This window comes from Oncorhynchus tshawytscha, unplaced genomic scaffold, assembly GCF_018296145.1.
Source record: "Oncorhynchus tshawytscha isolate Ot180627B unplaced genomic scaffold, Otsh_v2.0 Un_contig_5990_pilon_pilon, whole genome shotgun sequence".
In the NCBI taxonomy this organism is placed as follows: Eukaryota; Metazoa; Chordata; class Actinopteri; order Salmoniformes; family Salmonidae; genus Oncorhynchus; species Oncorhynchus tshawytscha.
Genome location: NW_024609819.1, coordinates 392146 through 413872, shown reverse-complemented (window position 1 = coordinate 413872; position 21727 = coordinate 392146). Strand labels below are relative to the sequence as shown.

At 43.8% G+C, this 21727-nt stretch overlaps 1 protein-coding gene across 5 annotated transcripts; it reads right to left on the bottom strand.

Moving 5' to 3' along the window:
- Positions 1 to 69: 69 nt before the first annotated feature.
- Positions 70 to 20314, bottom strand: psip1a (PC4 and SFRS1 interacting protein 1a). Of its 5 annotated transcripts, none has more exons than XM_042318923.1 (17): positions 20216 to 20314; positions 19464 to 19557; positions 18826 to 18902; positions 18511 to 18649; positions 17611 to 17706; positions 17048 to 17143; positions 15619 to 15678; positions 15171 to 15234; positions 14850 to 14949; positions 14202 to 14400; positions 13671 to 13774; positions 9278 to 9333; positions 9108 to 9178; positions 7307 to 7408; positions 6627 to 6828; positions 1354 to 1450; positions 70 to 1064 (listed from the first exon to the last, which is right to left on the bottom strand). In XM_042318923.1, the coding sequence occupies exons 2-17, from the start codon at positions 19533 to 19535 to the stop codon at positions 989 to 991; spliced, it is 1611 nt and encodes a 536-aa protein (XP_042174857.1). In that variant the 5' UTR covers positions 19536 to 19557; positions 20216 to 20314; the 3' UTR covers positions 70 to 988. The 5 variants fall into 5 exon arrangements, with proteins under 5 accessions (XP_042174857.1, XP_042174860.1, XP_042174859.1 ...); XM_042318926.1 differs by having other exon boundaries at positions 70 to 1019; XM_042318925.1 differs by having other exon boundaries at positions 70 to 1014.
- Positions 20315 to 21727: the final 1413 nt, after the last annotated feature.

Genomic DNA, 21727 nt, shown 5'->3' with positions numbered 1-21727 from the left:
CATCTAAAAATGAGTACTCATGTTTCAAACAAAATAACTGAATATCAATTTGTAGTTACCGACAAACGGTTATTGAACCAATGCTTTATTACAAAGGAGGCTAAACAGGCTTTCAGACAGGCACAAAAATACTCTTATTTACAACAGACAGACATTTAAACTTGGGTGTGCGAGTGGAAGAAAAAACACTTTGGCACACAAGTAGTATTTCCTTTCTGTGCAAGAACAAAATGTGCACCTACCCGGAGTAATATTGGTCAGTATTAAGTACATTTTACTAAACTAACTAGTAATACAAAGACTCCTCTACCAGTAACTACTGTATATTTTATCTATCTTGTATAATTCAGAGTTGAACTGCAAGATCTTGCGATGTCAAACTTTAAGTGATTTTTAAAACAGACTATAAAGCTTCCTTGTCCCACTCCATTTTTGCCATGACATTCTCAAACATGATACTGTCAAATTTTCACCACATAGCAGAATAGTTCAAACAAAGTAAGGTCAGGGATGGGTTAGATATGCAAGTATTATTGGGGTAGCCTAGTGGTTAGAGCGTTGGACTAGTAACCGGAACGTTGCAAGTTCAAACCCCCGAGCTGTCGTTCTGCCCCTGAACAGGCAGTTAACTCACTGTTCCTAGGCTGTCATTGAAAATAAGAATTTGTTCTTAACTGACTTGCCTAGTTAAATTAAACATATTTTCCTTGTGGAACCACTTACTACCATCAGTTTAAAAAACAGCCACAGTGGATGCATTCATCATAAATGAAATCTAAAATAGGACTTTGGAAGACACTGCTCTGTAGGGTTTAAGACGTGGGTGTTCAGACCAGAGAAGAGCCTGGATTTGTACAACATGTCAAAGCAACAGGACCTCTTATTGGTGGTGTTTGGACTAGTGTGATCAGCACAGATCAGTCAGGACTCAGGAGAAGGTCAGCAGCACCAACATCCCCTTCAGTTTAGTCAGTCAGATGTTTCTTCATCAGTTGGTTTCCTCTTGGGCCTTCACTACACTGCCGGCAAAGGGATTAGAAAATGGGACGGCAACTAGCACAGCGCTGTTAAGAACGTTTATAGAAGTTATACAAACACAAAATGGGGATGTAACTAGCAAATTGACAAAATACGGATACTTTGAAAATGTCCTTGGTTTAGGACTTCTTGTTCATGAAACCTACTCAGGCCCAAAGAGATACAGTGAACAGAGTGAGATGGAGGACATTCGCCAACGGCCTAAGGAACATGCAGGATTGGTTAAGTCTTGTGAGCAAGCACAGACCTCCAAACACCCAGAACCTATTGGCCCCTGTCGGTCTGTCCGTCCAACAGTCCATCTGTCTGTCTTACCTGCTGTTATCACCTGTAGAGGCCTCTTCAGCAGGCTTCTCCTTGTCCGACTCCTGCTTCTTATCATCCGGACTGGAGTCGCCATTCATATTGTTATCTAGAGCAAGCGTCACACAGACACACACACTTTCAGCCTGCATTAATAATCCAAACAGACAACCATCTTCTTGCCCAGACACACATGTTTTTCCATCTCTCCTTTTACAACCCCAAATCTGAAATCTCCTGTAGGCATTAGGAGGGGGATGACATGTGATACGCTCATGCCTATATCTGGGCCAGGCGGAGACTAATCTGATTTTCTATCCATTGGAAATGCCTGTTTCATGGAGATGCTTATCTGAGGTATGGCTAAGTGGTACGGATGTGGTCCCGACTAGAACACAACCCTCTTGGTCATGTTAATACTTACGGAGCCCATCATAAAGGGCATAATGCCTACAGACCGGTCATAGTCTGAAAAGTTATAGGATCACAGAAATTGAATTCTATGGTGGTAAGGCTGCTGGGGCATTTTACTCTTAAGCCTTGTTCACATTGGCAGTTTGAAATGACTCAAATCCAAGTTTTTTGCATACCTGATTATAATCTGGTATTTTTCCTGCAGTCTGCAACCAAAAAAAATAAAATCACATGAATCTGATATTTCAAGTCACATTTCAAATCACCTTTGTATGTGGTTTGAAATCAGATTCAAATCGGATTTATTTTCTCTCAAGTGTTTTTTTAAGACTGTTTTTAGGCATATCTTGTTGCTTGCTGATACTCTTGACAGTTTTGACAAGTGGTAGCTAACTATTTTGTTAATTGTTTACAAACAAATTAGTGAATGTGCTAGAGAGCTAAACAGCTAGCTAATTGACTGCTGTGGCTAGCCAAAAAGGACTCCTTTTCAAAGTTGGATCATATACTTTGAAACTTTAAAAAGGGTGTTTTTTACCAGGGGTCACTCATATTACCGGCAGTCACGAGTCATGACCGCAGTAAGATTCCACGTAGCCGTTTATGGACATCTCCTTTTATGCACTCTGGACATTCTTTGGTCTACCCAACTTGCTATCTACCATCAGGTCCTAATGGCCTGCTACTCAGGGCTCTATTGTCCGCTAACCACTCTGATGTCAATGCAAATACAATTGAAAATCACATCCAGCACTTATCAAAACAGTAGCCCTATCTTACTTTTAAAATGCACCTCACGGTGATGATTCATTTGAACAGTGTAAAACATAGTTGGACAGTTCTTTCTAAGGTGATGATTCATTTGAACAGTGTAAAACATAGTTGGACAGTTCTTTCTAAGGTGATGAATCATTTGAACAGTGTAAAACATAGTTGGACAGTTCTTTCTAAGGTGATGATTCATTTGAACAGTGTAAAACATAGTTGGACAGTTCTTTCTAAGGTGATGAATCATTTGAACAGTGTAAAACATAGTTGGACAGTTCTTTCTAAGGTGATGAATCATTTGAACAGTGTAAAACATAGTTGGACAGTTCTTTCTAAGGTGATGATTCATTTGAACAGTGTAAAACATAGTTGGACAGTTCTTTCTAAGGTGATGATTCATTTGAACAGTGTAAAACATAGTTGGACAGTTCTTTCTAAGGTGATGATTCATTTGAACAGTGTAAAACATAGTTGGACAGTTCTTTCTAAGGTGATGATTCATTTGAACAGTGTAAAACATAGTTGGACAGTTCTTTCTAAGGTGATGATTCATTTGAACAGTGTAAAACATAGTTGGACAGTTCTTTCTAAGGTGATGATTCATTTGAACAGTGTAAAACATAGTTGGACAGTTCTTTCTAAGGTGATGATTCATTCAAAACTCCCATAAGCATATTGGAGCTGATGCATGAGCCCAGATCCCCCAAAAAGAAAATGGAATTAAGATGTTATAAAATACATACGCCTACTGCATATTACACATGGTAGAAAAACAAAACTGATTTAATATGTATTTGGTACATAATTGGTCTTCTCTATACAAATGATAGTAATTGCTTTTCAGTGTGGACTGTATTATTATGCAGAATGGATGGACTGGACCTGCTGCTACGCTCCGAAATGTATACCACGAGTCTGGGAGAGAACGTACAGGCCTAGGCCATGCTGTTAGTTCACTGATTGTGGAGGTCGGCTCACAGTTAGCCTGCAATTAGTGAATTTGATTTCATTTTGAATAGCCTTATAATAAGGAATGTTCATAATTAATTGGGTGACATGCTTGGAGTGAAATAAATATTCTTATATTTATTTCTCAGCTGCTCATATTAAGCAGATGCTGGCTATAAACCCCAAGTAGCTTACAAAACGGGTTGGTGGGAAAGCGCGGCCTCCACTCACTATTCGAGTGCAGACAGATTACGTCTTCCCCCCCTGCCTCTGTTCCTGCCCATTTGATAAATGGGCCATTCTAAATCGAAACAAATGTTACATTTTTGGTAAAGACCAGACTAAATTGAGAATAGTTTGATGGTTGAAAATATGATCAGTTGATGAGGGAACAGCTGTGCAGCCTGAGGCAAGGAACAGAGTGCAAGCTTTTTTTAAATACTTTTTCAAATCATCAACAGCTTATAGTCAGTCGGATCATGCAGACCATATACGTTCTGATTTCTAAGACATTCTAATGTTTGCATCATTCACAACTAAAGTTCCCAAATAACTCTAAATCTAGCATATAAGACCAGTTTCAAATGGTCACCTTTATGCTCAACATACATACTTCATATGTGCACTCGCTCCAGAATGGGGAAAAATATCCTTTCTATTTGATGCAGATAAGTTCAATTACATTCTTCTTACTATAAAATCATAGAACATAAAATGATGTGATGGGACTTCTATATTATCAGCTAGATGAACAAGCCCATAGCATGGAGCATAGCCAGATAACATAGGCCTACAGTAGCCTGCAGTCTGTGGCATGGAGCATAGCCAGATAACATAGGCCTACAGTAGCCTGCAGTCTATGGCATGGAGCATAGCCAGATAACATAGGTCTACAGTAGCCTGCAGTCTGTGGCATGGAGCATAGCCAGATAACATAGGCCTACAGTAGCCTGCAGTCTGTGGCATGGAGCATAGCCAGATAACATAGGCCTACAGTAGCCTGCAGTCTATGGCATGGAGCATAGCCAGATAACTACAGTAGCCTGCAGTCTGTACTATGGAAATCATAGCCAGATAACATACAGTAGCCTGCAGTCTATGGCATGGAGCATAGCCAGATAACATACAGTAGCCTACAGTAGCCTAACAGTCAGTATGGCATGGAGCATAGCCAGATAACATAGGTCTACAGTAGCCTGCAGTCTATGGCATGGAGCATAGCCAGATAACATAGGTCTACAGTAGCCTGCAGTCTATGGCATGGAGCATAGCCAGATAACATAGGTCTACAGTAGCCTGCAGTCTATGGCATGGAGCATAGCCAGATAACATAGGTCTACAGTAGCCTGCAGTCTATGGCATGGAGCATAGCCAGATAACATAGGTCTACAGTAGCCTGGCCGACTCATGTTCTGTTCTTCTGAAATACCTTTTCTTCACATCATAATGTTTCTTTAGACCGGACTAAAATACATGGACTTATTGTGATGGTGTCCATTAAATTGATTTAGACTTTTTAAAAATGTAGATGTTCCAGAGGGGCGAATCAGCGGCTTGTATGCGAGGAGGCATGGAGATGCTGAAGGTGTTTGTTAATTAACGGTCATTTACCGTGAGACCGGCAGTCTTTGCATGACAATAACCTGCTGACCAGATTTCATGACCCTAAAACTGATTTTGAACATTGAAAGCAACTGGGAAATGTCCATGGCAGGCATTGTTGTCACCTTAGCTTGCTACACTTGGTGCGGCAGCGTAGCCCCTGAGCTGACAAGGTACAAATCTGTCGTTCTGCCCCTGAACAAGGCAGTTAACCCACCGTTCCTAGAACTGTCATTGAAAATAAGAATTTTTTTCTTTAACTGACTTGCCTAGTTAAATAAAAGGTCAAATAAATGGAATGCTAGGAATCACGTCACGAGCACCACCACCAATCAACACCACCCGTCGTTACTATGACAACTAGCATAGCCAAGTCAGAAAATGACTTGTCTGAACACACACACATCCAAATTTGGTCACATGCAACTTGCCATTTGGACAGCCAGTATTCCAAAACCAATTTGTGCATTAAGGCCTGCAGTGTGAACAGGGTTTTAGTCTACACGAGTGGCCTAACCGGTCATAAAGGGTGGCCAATGACGTGGCCAGAACACCAAAGCCTATATGATCAGTAGACAACACTCTTTTCATACAGGGATGAATGCACAATGCTCACGCCAATTTTCATTCCAATGAATCTCCCATTGACAACATGACGATTTATGCAAAAGTTGCACGTATTTCCAGTTGGGATCCAGCCCACCATAACTGATTAAATACAGTGTCAAATCATAATACGATATGTGGGCATAACTAGAATTTGAGATAATTCTCCTAATCTTAACACTGCCTGACTTATGCAAAAAATCAGATTTGTGTGTGTATATCACAGCGGATACGTAACTACCTATACTGAGTGAGTGTTTATCTTTCATCACAATATGTTCCCACAGTAATTGTTTATGTAAAAAATGTCATTACTAAAAAACATTCCAAACAAAAGGGCACAGATCTGTTAAGTCTCAGAGTCGGTTTGGCCTTTCTCTATACTGGCTGGTGAGAAATTCACAGGATATGTCACAGGCCACACAATGAGCATTGCAGAACACTGAGGAAGACACACATCCTTCTGAATCTGGAATGTTTGATGAGTTGACGCTCATCACATCTAGGATTTCTATCAGATTCCCAAGGAGGAATATGTAGGGCATTGACCCTAACCACAGATACTGGGTAATATTTCTTCATCTTTCTGAAGGATTCTGTCGGCTAATCTGATCTGAGACCAGTGCTTTTGGACAACTTCTAAACCCAGCTATTGTGAGTGATCAGGTATCAACCACACGACTCCAAATTACATTAGCCCACTGAGCTAAAGCCTTGGGTTTAGCTCTAGGTCCAGACATACATTCAGTAGTGTGTCACCAAACCACCTCCCTTACATGTATCACTTATCTCCCACTCCACAAGACCCCGGTCCCACTCCCATTGTTGTGTTGTTCTCCCTGACTTGCTCAGCCTTCTTCAAAGCACCACTCTTGGCTTTACTAAGTTCACTAGTGTGCAGCTTGCCAGTGTGTATATAGGAACAGAGCCCCAGTCCCTCACAGTACCTGTGTTGTTCTCCCTGGCCCGCTCAGCCTTCTTCTGGGCTCCCTTCCTGGCCTCCTCCTGCTGCTTCTGCTCTGCTATGGACTTGTTGAGCACCTGGCTGAGCAGCTGGTCCCCCTCCCCCAGCAGGAACATGCTCTTAAACTTGTTGTACAGCATGGTGGACTTGTCCATGATGTCCTGGCTGGCCTTGAACCTCCGGATCTGCTCACCCATGGAGAACAGACAGTAAATACAGGAGATATAGCTGGTCCTCTGTAGCTCAGGTTGGTAGAGCATAGCGCTTGTAACGCCAGGATAGTGGGTCTGTGGAACCCACAGTTCCATACAATTAGCAGATGTTCTTATGTACTCTTATAATGTGATGACCTAAGCAGAAGGAGAGGGCCAAGTGGCAGTAGGTGTGAGTCTATGACCTAAGCAGAAGGAGAGGGCCAAGAAGCAGCAGGTGTGAGTCTATGTAGGGGAAGCTCTACCCTCAACCCCAGCAGGGTGGGTCAGCACATGCATTCTGGGACACTTTTGGTGACATTCACACTTCAACATTAACTCAGGACACAGCAGCTGTGTGGAGGGACTAGCATAATGATTGGTACTTGGTTTATGGTGAAACAAAAGGCATTGAGAACTAAGTGTTTGTGTGTGTGTGTATGTAGGGGGGCAGCTCTGACAGAGACGTTACCTTTTTGAGTGTTGCAATGAGCTCTGAGTGTTTCTGCAGGTGCTGGGTGGTGACCTGCAGCATGCCCAGCTCATCCAACGCCACCAGACACTTCTTCACATCCTACACACACACACACACACAAGACAAAACTATGTATCTTCTTCAACCAGGTGAGTAACAGCCTATTAAACAAAAATACAAGAGGTCTTACCCCCCCAAACAATAATAACAGTATAGTGCAAGGCTGGGGTCAATTCCATTTCAATTCAGTAAGTTAACTGAAATTGGCCATAACTTTTGCTGGTATTGTCACCAATACAGCTGCTGGTTTTGTCACCAATACAGCTGCTGGTTTTGTCACCAATATAGCTGCTGGTATTGTCACCAATATAGCTGCTGGTATTGTCACCAATACAGCTGCTGGTTTTGTCACCAATACAGCTGCTGGTTTTGTCACCAATATAGCTGCTGGTATTGTCACCAACATAGCTGCTGGTATTGTCACCAATACAGCTGCTGGTTTTATCACCAATACAGCTGCTGGTTTTGTCACTAATACAGCTGCTGGTTTTGTCACTAATACAGCTGCTGGTTTTGTCACCAATACAGCTGCTGGTTTTGTCACCAATACAGCTGCTGGTTTTGTCACCAATACAGCTGCTGGTTTTGTCACCAATATAGCTGCTGGTTTTGTCACCAATATAGCTGCTGGTTTTGTCACCAATATAGCTGCTGGTTTTGTCACTAATATAGCTGCTGGTTTCGTCACCAATATAGCTGCTGGTTTTGTCACCAATACAGCTGCTGGTTTTATCACCAATATAGCTGCTGGTTTTGTCACCAATATAGCTGCTGGTTTTGTCACTAATATAGCTGCTGGTTTTGTAACTAATATAGCTGCTGGTTTTGTCACTAATATAGCTGCTGGTTTTGTCACTAATATAGCCATCTTGCCCATTTGAGAAGGTATGTGTTGACTGGGCATAATGGACATGACTAAGTCACCCAGGATAAAAGCATCTGCTAAATGGCATATTATATGTCACCCAGAAATACATCTGGTAACAGTCAGGAAGGTGTCAAGAGGTCAAGTGAACTCAATGATAACTAGTGTTCCCCTTGTCCACATGGGTACTCCTTGTATATAAACTCCTTATTTGTTTTTATTGTGTTACCATTTTATTTAGCAAATATTAGTCTTACTTTTTAACTCTGCAGTGTTGGGAATGGGCTCGTAAGCATTTCACTGTTGTATTCGGCGCATGTGACCAATACAAAATGGGATTAGATGTTTCCCCTCCCATAAATATGGTATAGTTGGTGTTGTTTGGGTGGGGTTGAAGGTTAAGAGTAGCAGAAGAGCCATCCGTTACAATAGATGGACACACAAAACGTTGAAATGTACTTATACCATTGCATAATAACTTCACCCTCGGTCTAACCAAAAAGAGCAGCTTCTTTTTCTTTCAGCCTCATGTAAACCCAGACAAAAACCTGATGCTTTACTCAGTCCACTTGTCTGCTCTGAAGACCTGCATCCATCACAGGTCAAGATGAGGTTCAACTTGACTCTGGCTTCAGTGTGACAGCCACAAATGTCAAACAAAACCAAAACCACCCTTCAGCTTACAATGGCTAGGCTAGGAGGATCCATTACACCGTCTCCCAACTAAAACCTAGAATGATTTCAAAGCTTCTTCTTCTGCACAAAGTGAGTGTGTAAAATGACCCTGGTGAAGTAAATAATTGATTGTCTCTTGGGTAAGGGCTCTGTAGAAGGCAAGGTCTAGATTTAGGGCAGTCTTTTAGGGCAACTTACTGGGTTGTCAATCTTGAGGGAGATTTTGATTTCTCCATGCAACCTCTGCAGCCTCGATTCTATCGATATCTCTGCGATGAAGGAAACAAAAACCGACAACGGTCATGATTTGTTCATGAAAGCCAGAGTTGATCTATCTCGACAGAGGACAAGTAGCACCAAGTAGTCACCTTTCTTCTTGTCTCCTTTCCTTTCATCCACTTTGTTTCCATCATCTTTGTTTTGCCTGAAACACAGAAGACCATTAAACGCACCAAATCAACTCAGGTCATGTGTCCATTTCAATTTGAAGTTCACATGCAAATAACTTACCAAAAACCTCACACACACACACACACACACACACTGAACTGCCAGTCATTTTAAGAGTAGCACCACTGGAAATTCCATCATCAACTTATCAACTGGGGATCATTTGAGATGGATGTACAGAACAGGGAACCCAATTCCCACCCCATCCAGACCCCTATGGAGTGTTTCTATGGAGACTTCTGCCCAGCGCCAACAGGGCCCTTGTGACCTGTGCACATGGAATAACCCTCATGTCTGACATCCAATTGTCACTCCCCTGTATTCCCGCTGCGGCTGCCATTCAACATAAACCCTGACCCTGTCATCTTGTCACATTGACCTCTGACACACGGCATTCTACACACCCGACTGTCACGTCGGGAGCCATTTTTAGATGGAGCAGTAAAAAATAAAATCACTAGCCATTGAAAATGTATATCCCCGTGTGGGGGGGATGTGGAGGCCCCGTGTGGGGGGATGTGGAGGCCCCGTGTGGGGGGGATGTGGAGGCCCCGTGGAGGCCCCGTGGGGGGGATGTGGAGGCCCCGTGTGGGGGGGATGGCCCCGTGTGGGGGGATGTGGAGGCCCCGTGTGGGGGATGTGGAGGCCCCGTGGGGGGGATGGGGAGGCCCCGGTGGGGGATGTGGAGCCCCCGTGAGGGGGGATGTGGAGCCCCCGTGGGGGGGATTGTTTGAATGGGAAATGACGAGACAGAAGCATTGATGCGGGTAACAGGTCTTGTTCAGTACATCACAATCCATCCGGGTATCTCAAGCACACCAGTAAAACACATGAGTTGGTGCATTTACTGACATAGTCTTTGATTTCACTCTGCATTCCTGGCCAATACAGTGTGTCACGTGCTTGTCTGTAACAGGCCTCACCTCCTATGTGACTTGAGTGCACGCGCGCCAACATCTCAGGGTGCAGAGACCGGGGAATAACGACTCTCTGACTCTTGAATATTACTCCGTTTTGAACACTGAGCTCCTCTTTGACTGACCAATATTCTCTGACGGCTAAAGCAGTTTCTTCCCTGCAGTCGGGCCAGCCCATCAGAATCACAGACGTCAATGCCTGGAGTTGCCCGTCCCTGTCTGTGTCCTGTCTGATTTGTATAAGGCGCTGGTCTGTAACATTGAGGTAGTCAGCCTGGTTGATGTGTTCAACATACACTTGCTCTGTTTGTAAGCTGCACACTGCGTGTTGTTCATGCATGGAGCGTGTGTGAGTGCCTGATGCAGTAGCCCTGCTGAGCGTGTCACTCACATACATCTCTGGCCCTGGCTTATACACCACCTTGAGGTTGTAGTTTTGTATGGCCAGTAGCGTGCACTGCAGTCGTTTTGGGGCATTCAGGAGAGGCTTGCTGAATATAGCAATAAGGGGCTTGTGATCTGTCTCTGCCCGTACAGGTAGTGGTGGAAGCGTTGGCATGCAAACACAATGCTGAGGCACTCCTTCTCTATCTGGGCATAGTTCTGCTCTGTTGGGGTGAGTGCCCTAGAGGCGAATGCCACAGGCTGGCCCTCCTGCATGAGGCAACAGCCAGCCAAGTCCATACTGCCTTGAGTCACTCTGAATCGTGACAGGTTTTGACACATCGTAGTATCGCAGTACAGGTGTCTGGGTGACCAGTTGTTTTATTTCCCTCACCGCTGCGTCATGTTTTGGGAGCCAATGCCAGATGGTGTCCTTGTCCATGAGCTTCCTTAGTGGCTCACACACTTCAGAGAGCCGCGGTAGGAACTTGGCCAGGTAGGTGACGAATCAGACGAAGCGCTGCACTCCCTTCACATCAGATGGGTGGGGCATTTCCAAGACAGCCTTCACTTTTTCAGGATCCGCCGGTGGAGGACAAGATGTGCCCATGAAAGCGGACCTCTGGCACTTTAAACTGAAGCTTTTTTATGCTTAGCCTTAGCTTGACCTGTCTGCATCTGACCATCAGGGCCAGCAGCTTGGCGTCATGGTCACATTCTGCCTCCTCATCACTGTCCCCTCAGCCCAATACGAGGATGTCATCTGCTATGGGTTCCACGCCACTGAGTCCCATCAGCAGCTCATGCTGTTTCCGCTGATACACCTCTGGAGCCACGGAGACACCAAACGGAAGCTTCAACCACCTCTTCCTGCCCCAGGGTGTCCAAAAGGTGGTCATGTAGCTGCTGGGCTCGTCGAGCTTGCACTGCAGGAAGGCATCTCTGGCATCCACGAGCGTGAAGACTCTGGCCTTTGGGAGCTTGTAAAGAACATCCTCCAACGTGGGCATAATGTAATGTGAACGTCGCAGAGCCCGGTTGAGGTGTTTAGGATCAATGCATATCCGTAGCTTGTCTGGTTTCTTGATGATAACCATATTACTTATCCAGTCTGTAGGCTCGGTGATGGATATGATGTGGCCATCTGTTTCGTATTTGTCAAGCTGAGCCTTCGTAGCTGCTTTCATGGCCACTGGGACATTGCACACTGGACAGACTGGATTGCTGCGTCCAACTCAAAGTGGACTTCCCCGGGAACTGACTCAACCGCTGCGTTGAAGACATCATGGTACTTGCTTAGGAGTGTCTCCTTGCTCAGGGGCCCAGCCTGGACTTTGTCTATAATGTTAAGATCAGCTGGGATGGTGAAGTTAATAAGTCCAAGGCGCTCGCATGTAGAACCTGACAGTAATGGCTGTTGACTAGCCTCAACTATTTCAAACTCTAGGGTGTGTTTCTGGCCACGTAAAACACATGCTGTCACAAACAGGCCTAAAGAGGTCATGAACTGGCCTGAATACAGTTTCAGCTTGGTGCTACTCTGTGTGAGTTTGTCTCTGGGCGCGAGCCTCCTTTTGTCTTTAAGGCTCATAACGTTGCATGTGGCCCCTGAATCTAGCTGGCATTGCTGTGGTTTATTATTAAGTAGCAGAGTGACAAACCACTTTGTCCTTTTCCCCTCACTGCCCCTATGCACTCGCTAGCATATACATCCTCTGTGGTGTCGTTCCCTTCATCTGTGTTTGTTCCCATGGAGTGCACTTTACCCTCCTTTCTCTTGCTTTTTTTCCAGAGGCTGGGCAGTGTTCTTTTCCTCGTCCATGACAAATGCCACAATATCGGCATGTATTGGGGTTGTCTACTGCAGAGTTGGCTGTAGTATTAGCATTAGCTGTGGCAAAGGGGAATTTCTTTACTGGCTGCCTGAATGTAGCATTGACATTGTCCGTATGTTGCCTTTCTAGCTCCATGGACCTCATCCGTATATCAGTAAGCTCTGCTGCACGGCATGTCTCCACTGCCAAGGCCAGCGTCAGGTCACGTTCTCTCAGCAAACGTCTGTGGGTGCCCTCATCAGTTATGCCAAGCACAACCTGATCTCTGATCAGTTCATCTCTTAAAGCACCAGTCATATGTAGCTACCTTTTCCCTTAACCTAGTGACAAAGCTGTCAGTGGACTCCCCGTCCTCCTGTAAGCAACAACAGAAAACATAACGCTCGTAGATGACGTTCTTTGCTGGTGTAAAGTAATGTTTAAGAGCATCAAGAATAGCTGCAGCGTTACCTTGCTGAGCTGTTGTTAGGTTCAGGTTGTGTTTGTATACGTGTCGGCATTCAGTTCCCATTATAGTCCTCAAAGTGGCAGCCACTACCTCATCTTCCTTTTCCAGAAGTCCCGTTGCTAGCGCATAGTCCTCCCATTCACCTCTAAACGTATCCCAGTCCGTGCTCCAATCCCCGCTGAGCTTCATAACGGCGGGAGGGGGAATGTTCGCTGCCATGTCTAACCGGTGCTAACAACACTGAAGCGAACTACCAAACTCACTCTAGCTAAGGCCAATTCCGGCTAAATATTACTCAAATAAGCATTTGTTTGGTAAACCAGAACAGGTGACTCTAATTTGCGGAAAGCATGGTTAGTTATCCGACTCCATGTTTGAATGTTATAAATGATGAGACAGAAGCATTGATGCGGGTAACAGGTCTTGTTCAGTACATCACAATCCATCCGGGTATCTCAAGCACACCAGTAAAACACATGAGTTGCAGTAATGAACATTTACCAACAGATGTCATCACTGTGCCATCTTACACCCATAACAGGGATGTGGAGCCCCTGTGTGGGGTGATGTGGAGCCCCCGTGGGGGGGATGTGGAGCCCCTGTGGGGGTGATGTGGAGCCCCCATGGGGGGGATGTGGAGCCCCCGTGGGGGGGATGTGGAGCCCCCGTGGGGTACTAAATAGAAAGGTGAGTGTTGGGAGATAGATAAGACGGATGGTTGCCTTACTCTTTCTGCTCGTCTGGTTTGCGTCGTTGACGATCGTCTTTGTCCCCTGTCTCGGTCAGAGTGGGCTGCTGCCGCTTGCGGTCTCCCGCAACCCCCTTGCTCTTCTAATGGTTAACGGGGTGGAGAAAGAGATGCTGATTGGATGTACATACATGTAGACATGCTTGGCTGGCACCGTTTGTCATGACATGGTTTCACTGTGTAACTGTCTGCTTCACTAGGCTATTTAGGGCACACTCTGTAATAGTGGAAACAGTAACTAAATTAGAATAACTAGTTCACTACTTTTGACCAGAGCCCCAGGCACCCTAATCCCTATTTAGGGCACATAGGGAATAGGGTGCCATTTGGAATTTAGCCAATCCCTGTTGGTGAGGTGATTTGTTGTGGTTCTCCTCTCTGAGTCCCAAATGGCACCCTATTACCTGTTTAGTGCACTACTCCCTATGGGCCCTGGTCAATAGTAGTGTACCACATAGGGATTAGGGTTCCATTTGGGACACTTGCCCTGTCTGGTTGTGGAACACCCACCTCCTGGTTCTCTGAGTCAGAGGAGCTCTCCTCTTTGGTCTGTCTCCTCCGTTTAGCATCAGGGTCCTTCTTCCCCTCCAACTCTCTCCCTTTGTTATCTTCCTTCTTTCTCCTCCCGTCCAGCCTCTTCTCCTCCTCTCCTCTCTTGGACTTGTCTTCCGGCGTCCTCTTTCTCTTTCTCTCCAACTCAGCAGTGTCCCTGAATGGAGAGAAACCTCTTTTAGGAGTTATTTTACCCAGGAAAGTCAAAGCAATGTTGCTCAATGGTAGCTACAGTAGTGGTGAGCCACTGTTGTTTTTCTGACAAAAACATTCCGTTAAATGACGGATTACTAGTGGATCCTTTAAAATCAGCAGATGGGTCTCATATAGAGATTCTATTAGATACACAGAACTGAAATTGTATAGAACTGAAATTCTTAAAATACACATGTATTGTTCTTGTAAATATACATTTGCTCATATTGTATGTATTTCTGTGTGTTTCTTGTCTGTCTGTATGTCTCTTGCTCTAGATAACAATATGAATAGCGACCCCAGTCCTGATGATAAGAAGTAGGAGTCGGACAAGGAGAAGCCTGCTGAAGAGGCCTCTACAGGAGATAACAGCAGGTAAGACAGACAGAGGAACCATAACCACAACCGTACATGTCACTGCCTGAGCCCTGGGGGTCCTGCTGCTGGAGTAGGAGCATCTTCTCAGCTTTGGTCTTCCTGCCTCGCCGCTTAGGAGTGGGGCCCTCTCCATCTGGACACACACAGGTCATAGAGTTTGTAGTTATGAGTCGTCATCAGCTATCATAATGAGGGGGGACACTACTGTCCCAATACAGAGGAGTGCTATGCAAGCTGGTTTCCATTACTTTGGTTGTTGTTTTACCCTTTGACAAAACAATAGAGTGCCTGGGGTAGGTCTGCTGTCTTGCACACAGTGGGAAAGGTAGAGGGTTGCATTGACAGACACTGTACCTTGAGGGCTGGATGTGGGACTGTTGGCAGTGTCCTCTTTCTCAGAGTCGGCCTCTACATCACTCTGACAAGAGACACAAGACAGCGAGTTTAGGTTCAAAGTGATTCACAAGTTGTATTATGTCTAGATTAGGTGAATTCATGATATACTTCAGCAATAATGCCCGGGGGGGGTATATGGTCAATATACCACGGCTATGGGCTGTTCTCATCCACGACGCAACACAGAGTGCCTGGACACAGCCCTTAACCGTGATATATTGGCCATATACCACAAACCCCAGAGGTGCCTTATTGCTATTATAAAAACTGGTTACCAACATAATTAGAGCAGGAAAAATAAAATATTTTGTCATACCCGTGGTATACGGTCTGATATACCACGGCTGTCAGCCAATCAGCATTCAGGGCTCGAACCACCCAGTTTATAAATGAGGATATGGGATACCTTTTTCTTCCTTCTTCTCTTGGGTTTGGGAGTGTCTGTAGATTCATTTGGTGTGGGGTCCTAGAAAAAACAGACATACAGAGGCTGTAAAATAGATTGGCACGCTTTGCTCTTCACAATGCAGTGCAGTGCAATGGAGTAGAATGTTCTGCTTTTCTATAAAATTGCTATTTTTACCCTGCAGGCACATGAAACTTAGCACAGGTGAGAAATTACACAGTAAACAAGAATCATTGGCTCCAAACAAATTAATTTGATCAATTTAATCCAAGCCATTATTTTACTTTGAAGTTAGAAATCTTCATGAATTTATTTTTTGTCATGTACAGTTGTAAATCAAACAAATACACGTGTAAACACCAACATCTTTTTCAATTTTAGCTTATTTTAGAATAAATAGTAAATCATACAAAGGTGCCAATATAAACCATGCAAGGGTGCCAATATATTTGACTGCATCTGTATTGTGCATTAAAATAAGGGGAAGTTGTGTTTCAGCCACATCTAGTGGATTACTGTGGTATTACACCTACCAAGCCAGCAGGCTAGAGTCTAGTTTCCAAGTCCTAAAAACAGTTCCTATCAAATGAAAGATCAGTCATTGGCGCAAGAGAGCAACTTACCTTTCTCCAGAGCGACATAGAATGCCATGCAAAAATAAAACAGAAATACGTTGCTTTAACTGATAAGAATTGCTGTAGTTCAGCCCACCAATTAAAAGCTTGATAAAAACACCACAAGGAGTGAGGGAGCAACACGTGCCACTGATCAACAATCAGGCCTCAGTGCCTCAGTCAGTAAAACAGTCTAGTACATCAAACCTTTAGGAGGTGGGAAGGAAAGGGAGGGAACATGCATTCAGGTCATGCAAATTACATTTAACATACCACATCTAATTCACAAAAACATTTACCCATTTATTTAAATTTTTATGGTGAATGACTACTCTCACTAAACACAACATTTGCGTCATCCCCCATAGTGAGCCCAGGTTTGTTCAAAATGAATGACAGTAGTTATTTTAAGGGCACAATCACACCAATATCCATGGTATATTAAACTTACAGGCTGTAACACAGGTACTGAAAACTCCTCTCTCTTTGCCCTGCCCTCTCACCATTCACTACAGGGAAATAACTCTCCATACCCCTGTCCTCCCCTGTAGTTCAGTGGTGCAGTTGTAAAACACTCAAAATACTATTGTTACCAACAGAAAAACCAGACTAGCTAAGAAACAGAGGGAGGATACGGCGCCAAACCATCACCTTAAGGCTTTGCAACGGTAGTCGAGCAAGCCAATGGTAACACGGTTGCCTAGCAATAGGAACAAAATAACACCACCTATAAAAGGAAAGTCACCAGGTGCCATGTCATGCTTTCCCTAAGTGGGGTGGGAGGGTCACCTATCCCATCATGCAACTGTACGTACATCCTGGCCCTGGGGCTGTCCCTGTTCAGAGACCTGCATGCCCCCATCCTCCTCATCATCCTCCTCCTGTCCAGCCTCACTCTCAGCCCCCGACACCTGTGTAACCATATCAAAACACACAGGGCCCAGGGTATGGGGGGTTAGGTTAGTTATTTAGTGGGGCCAATTGACAGCTAGACAGAGAGAGAAGTTGGGCCCCGTCTCTCCCTTGACGTCAGTCCTTCGCTCCCAGACAATTCCACACGTAATTGGGATTCAGCTTGAACAAACAACTCTGGTCAAGTACTAGTAATATACCCCACAAATAACATTTGCCAATTCAAGATTTGCCTCCTGGGGTATTAAGACACAAAGCACGGTACCATTGGCAAAAGGAGACAACATCAACAGCAGACAGACACATTGTTACAAGAGCGCACAGCATTTAATGTTACGTAGGCGTGGTGCTTGTCAAGAAAGTGAGGTTAGTCAGTATTCTATGGTGTTCACGTGAATAACACAGTAAAGTCCATGTAAAAATAATGACCTATGAATTAAGGTAGATGGTAGAATAGTTAGCCTACTTTGGGTTTCTTCCTCTTCTCATAATCTCCCTCCTCGTCCCCTTCCGGGTTACTGTCAGAGTCCTTCTCTGTTACGTTATCCGACAGCATCATTTGCTAATGAAAGAAAACCAAACATGTTACTAAAAATAAGAAAACACTCCTAAATCACAGACCGAGGATCAGACTACTTTCACCCCAAAACCCAACCTTAAAGGGGAAATCCACATCTGAAACAATAACAAAAAGGAGTCACTTGTTTTGGTAAACAGCTGAGGGATGGGCCTTGAGAAATACAATATTACTGCTCTTGCATTCATAGGCAGAACTATGGATGCAAGGACTGACCATCCATGATATCCAAATGATAGATTTAACCACATATTTTGAAGCTATACAGTGTTTGTTTACATTGACTTTGTTTTTTTAAATGTTGAGTTAAACAAGCTTATACTCTGGGTTCTGATGGGGTATGACACTTGAACTATGCTTATGAGGCATTTATAAGTTATATTCTTCAAGAATCAATGGCTATATATCATTCATTTAACAGCCCAAAAATTGATGTAGCATTGCACCGTTTATACCTGCTGTAAACTGTGTACGTGACAAATAAAATAAGATTTGATGGGTTAGCTAAAATGCTACAGTTGTCCCTGACCCGACTCTCAACGTGCAACGTAGACGGTCGCGGATCAGGCCCCTCATCCTCCCCACTTTTGTTTCTGTCTAAAGTAACTAGACCATTAACAGGCATCATACAGTACGTCTTAGAGGTGCTTAGACATACGTAAAGTACTTTTCATATGGCTCTGAGGCCAGGCTGAACGCTCACATTCACTTTCTGTTCGTCTTCCGTTTGTGTGCCCTAATGAACACGAACCAGAGCAACATGACAAAAGAGAGGAGATAAAAACAAACCTTCTCTCCATTCAGCTCCACCTTTGGGTTGTTCTCAACCTCCCACAGGCCTTCGTTGAAGCCCTTTCTCTTGTTAGGCTTGGCATACTTCTCTTTATTGGGCAGGTAGGGATATATATCTTTGGGGCCTAGGAATGCACTGCAATAGAGGAGGAAAGTCAATGCATAGATGCTTTTCTGGTGCTCAAACTGATGTTTGTATATTGTACACAATGCCAATATCAAGTACTGGTGTATTGTTCCGATAGAGGGTGTAGTGTATTGTAGTATAGTGTATGGGTGAGACAAAGGGAACTACTGTAGCTAACTTCTTACGTTTCATGGGTACCAAAGAAAAAGATGGGAAACTTCATGTTGGCCGGCTTCACAGCTCCATCAGAGTAGTCATTAATCTGGTAGAAAGGGAAAGAGCAGTGAATTGATTAGCCTAGTATGTACATTAGTATGTACATGTCATGTAGTTGGCAGACAATTCAAAACATCCATCTTTAATAAATGCCCTATGTGACAAATTAACTGTGTAACAAGTGCATTAAGTGTTTAGAATGGAAGTAACAACTCTATAATACCATGAAATAAGACAAATGACTATACGTTAGAGCTGGGACGATAAACCAAAAATAATCGACAGACCATACCATCACAGGCATTTTGCTGATATCGTTCATTAAGATAAGTAGCCTATACTAGAGAAATATGAAGTTTGAAATGAAATAATTGTGCTAATATGAGTGATTGTTAATGGGACAATTGATGGCTACAATCAGCAAACTAGTAGTAGTAGTTTAAAAGAATAATACATGAAAACATGTGGTGTAAATGTAAATGCATCGTTATTGCATCATTTCAGCCAATTTATCGCGATATGGATTTTTGTCGATCTCGCCCAGCTCTACATATGTCGTTACGGTAAATGGAAGTAACTTGTCTTGTGTGATTGTGTATTGGTTTACCCTGGCAGGCCAGTGAGGGTAGCCCTTCATCTTCGCAAAAATCAGGTCACCCGGTTTGTAATCCCGAGCCATTCTTCTTGCGACGTACGGCACTCTGTTGACACATGTGACCAATCACATTTGATGTGATTTGATATTATAATAATAATACACAGATCATCTACACAGTGCAAACAGAATGCAACTTTAGCCTACATACACAGAAAGAACAGCTAGATGAAATGCATCCAGTCCTACGAAAAAGCCAATTGGGAAAATGTTACAGGACCATGCACCTACCTATTGCACACCTGAATTGAGTTTCAGATGTGGATCCATTCTACAAGTGTCCGACTCAGAAGACATGCACGAATCGTGTGGGTATGTAGAAAGGACACTAACCCTTACCCCCATGCATTAGCCCATCGGGTCGTGCACACAAACAGAAACGTGGACGAATGCAGTTTCATTCCAAACACCGATATTCTCCCGCGACCCATGAACATGGCATTACATATGTTTACATGTAGATACATTTCCATGCTTGTCAAAATGTAGCTACCTAGTGTTTAGATACAATGTTTCCTTTTCGCGACATTCTAGTATTTTCCGGTGACAACATGAACATGCGGGCTGTCTTTCTAGCTTTGATCTCAGTTCAAAACGAACTAATATACATAAAGTTAAGAAAGGAATACTATTATGTGTATATAAGTATAATATTCACAAACATTCTGAATGGTGTTACCTAGAAGAAAATGTAAAATGCTTACCAAAGTAGTACTATATTCGTAGCTAGCTAAGCAGCCTACACAACTTGTCCTGCTCCCGCGCAACACGGTAATGGATTTTACCATAATAGCTCTAAAATAGGGTGAGCTAAAATCCTAAACACAAAAATGATAGTCTTTGCAATGTGTATCTTGATCTTTTTACGTGAAGAAAGTAATTGAAGTGACGTTATTTGTGCTTCTGGTGTGCACACAGTTGTATTTGTAGATGTAATCAATGCAAGACAATTCCAGTGGATGAGGTACACCCCTCCTGTAAGATGCAAGTTTAGGAGAAGTGCGCAAGTACATTTCCTTGGTACTGATGCTGCATTCTGTTATTATGGTTGACCAAGTCCACATGTGATCATTCTGACAGCTATTACAGTTGACTTGAGGAACTATACTTTCCGTTTTCCTCAAGTTGCCTCAAACTGAAATATGAGTTTGTCTAATACTCTAAAATTCGACTATGTTATCACATACTAATACATATCACTCATTTGCAGGTAAGAGCATTTGGTAAACCGTTAGCCGACTCCTGCGTGAAATAACTTAATATTGAAATTGTTGGCTACTTTGTATGTCAACGTGGTCATTATAGCTGTCTTCATATCTTACAGAATGCTGACATGTTGTGGAGTATTCTAGTCTTGCACCAGTACAGGAAATCACATTCCCTACTGCTTGCTATTCATTGCCCTCCAGTGGTGAAGATCTGTACTTAGCCCTACTAACATACCACTACAGGAACTGAGTATTGTTCCCTCACTTCTCTTTCATTGTATTATAGTATTTAGTTACATTCTCTTTTGCATCTTCTGAATGTCTCATTCATTCAGGAACATACATGTTTGTTTATGTGTGCGTTGTAGTGCAGGGATGTAGTGGTAAAAAGGGTAGATAGACCCTATTCACACAATTAAAAAGGTTTTAGTTTGAGTTTATCTTCCACTACATCACTGAGTTGGAATTATCAGAGGTCTCGTCCAGAAAGGTGAATCTCTGTGCATTGACAACAGCAATGACATCCCATCAGTAATACTAGGCCTGCGACTGCTTCCTCTGACACCACCAGAACCGTCACGACTACTTGAACCTTTCTACTGTTGAATGAACACAGCAGGAAGGACTGAATGAAGGTGACCTAGGTGTGTGTGCCCACCAAACACAGGACAGAACAGTTGTGTGTGTGTGTGTATGTGCGTGAGAAAGACAATAGGAGTAAAGGAGATACTGATGAATGTGAAGGACAGGCCCGTCACCCCAGAGAGGGGGATTGGGGAGGAGAGAGAGAGGAGCAAAGCAGGTCAGGCAGGCCCCAGGAATAGCACTGAAGAGCAACCAGGAGGAGGAGGAGGACCCCTGCCCAGCCTGTAGGGTGAGAGACCTTGGTGTTGGACCTGAGCCAGCTCAGTGGGGTTCAGACACCAGGCCTAGTGGGGATGGACGTAGGTAGGGAAGGAAGGAAGGAGGGGGATGGACGGATGGAGAGAGGGAGGGAGGGATGGACGG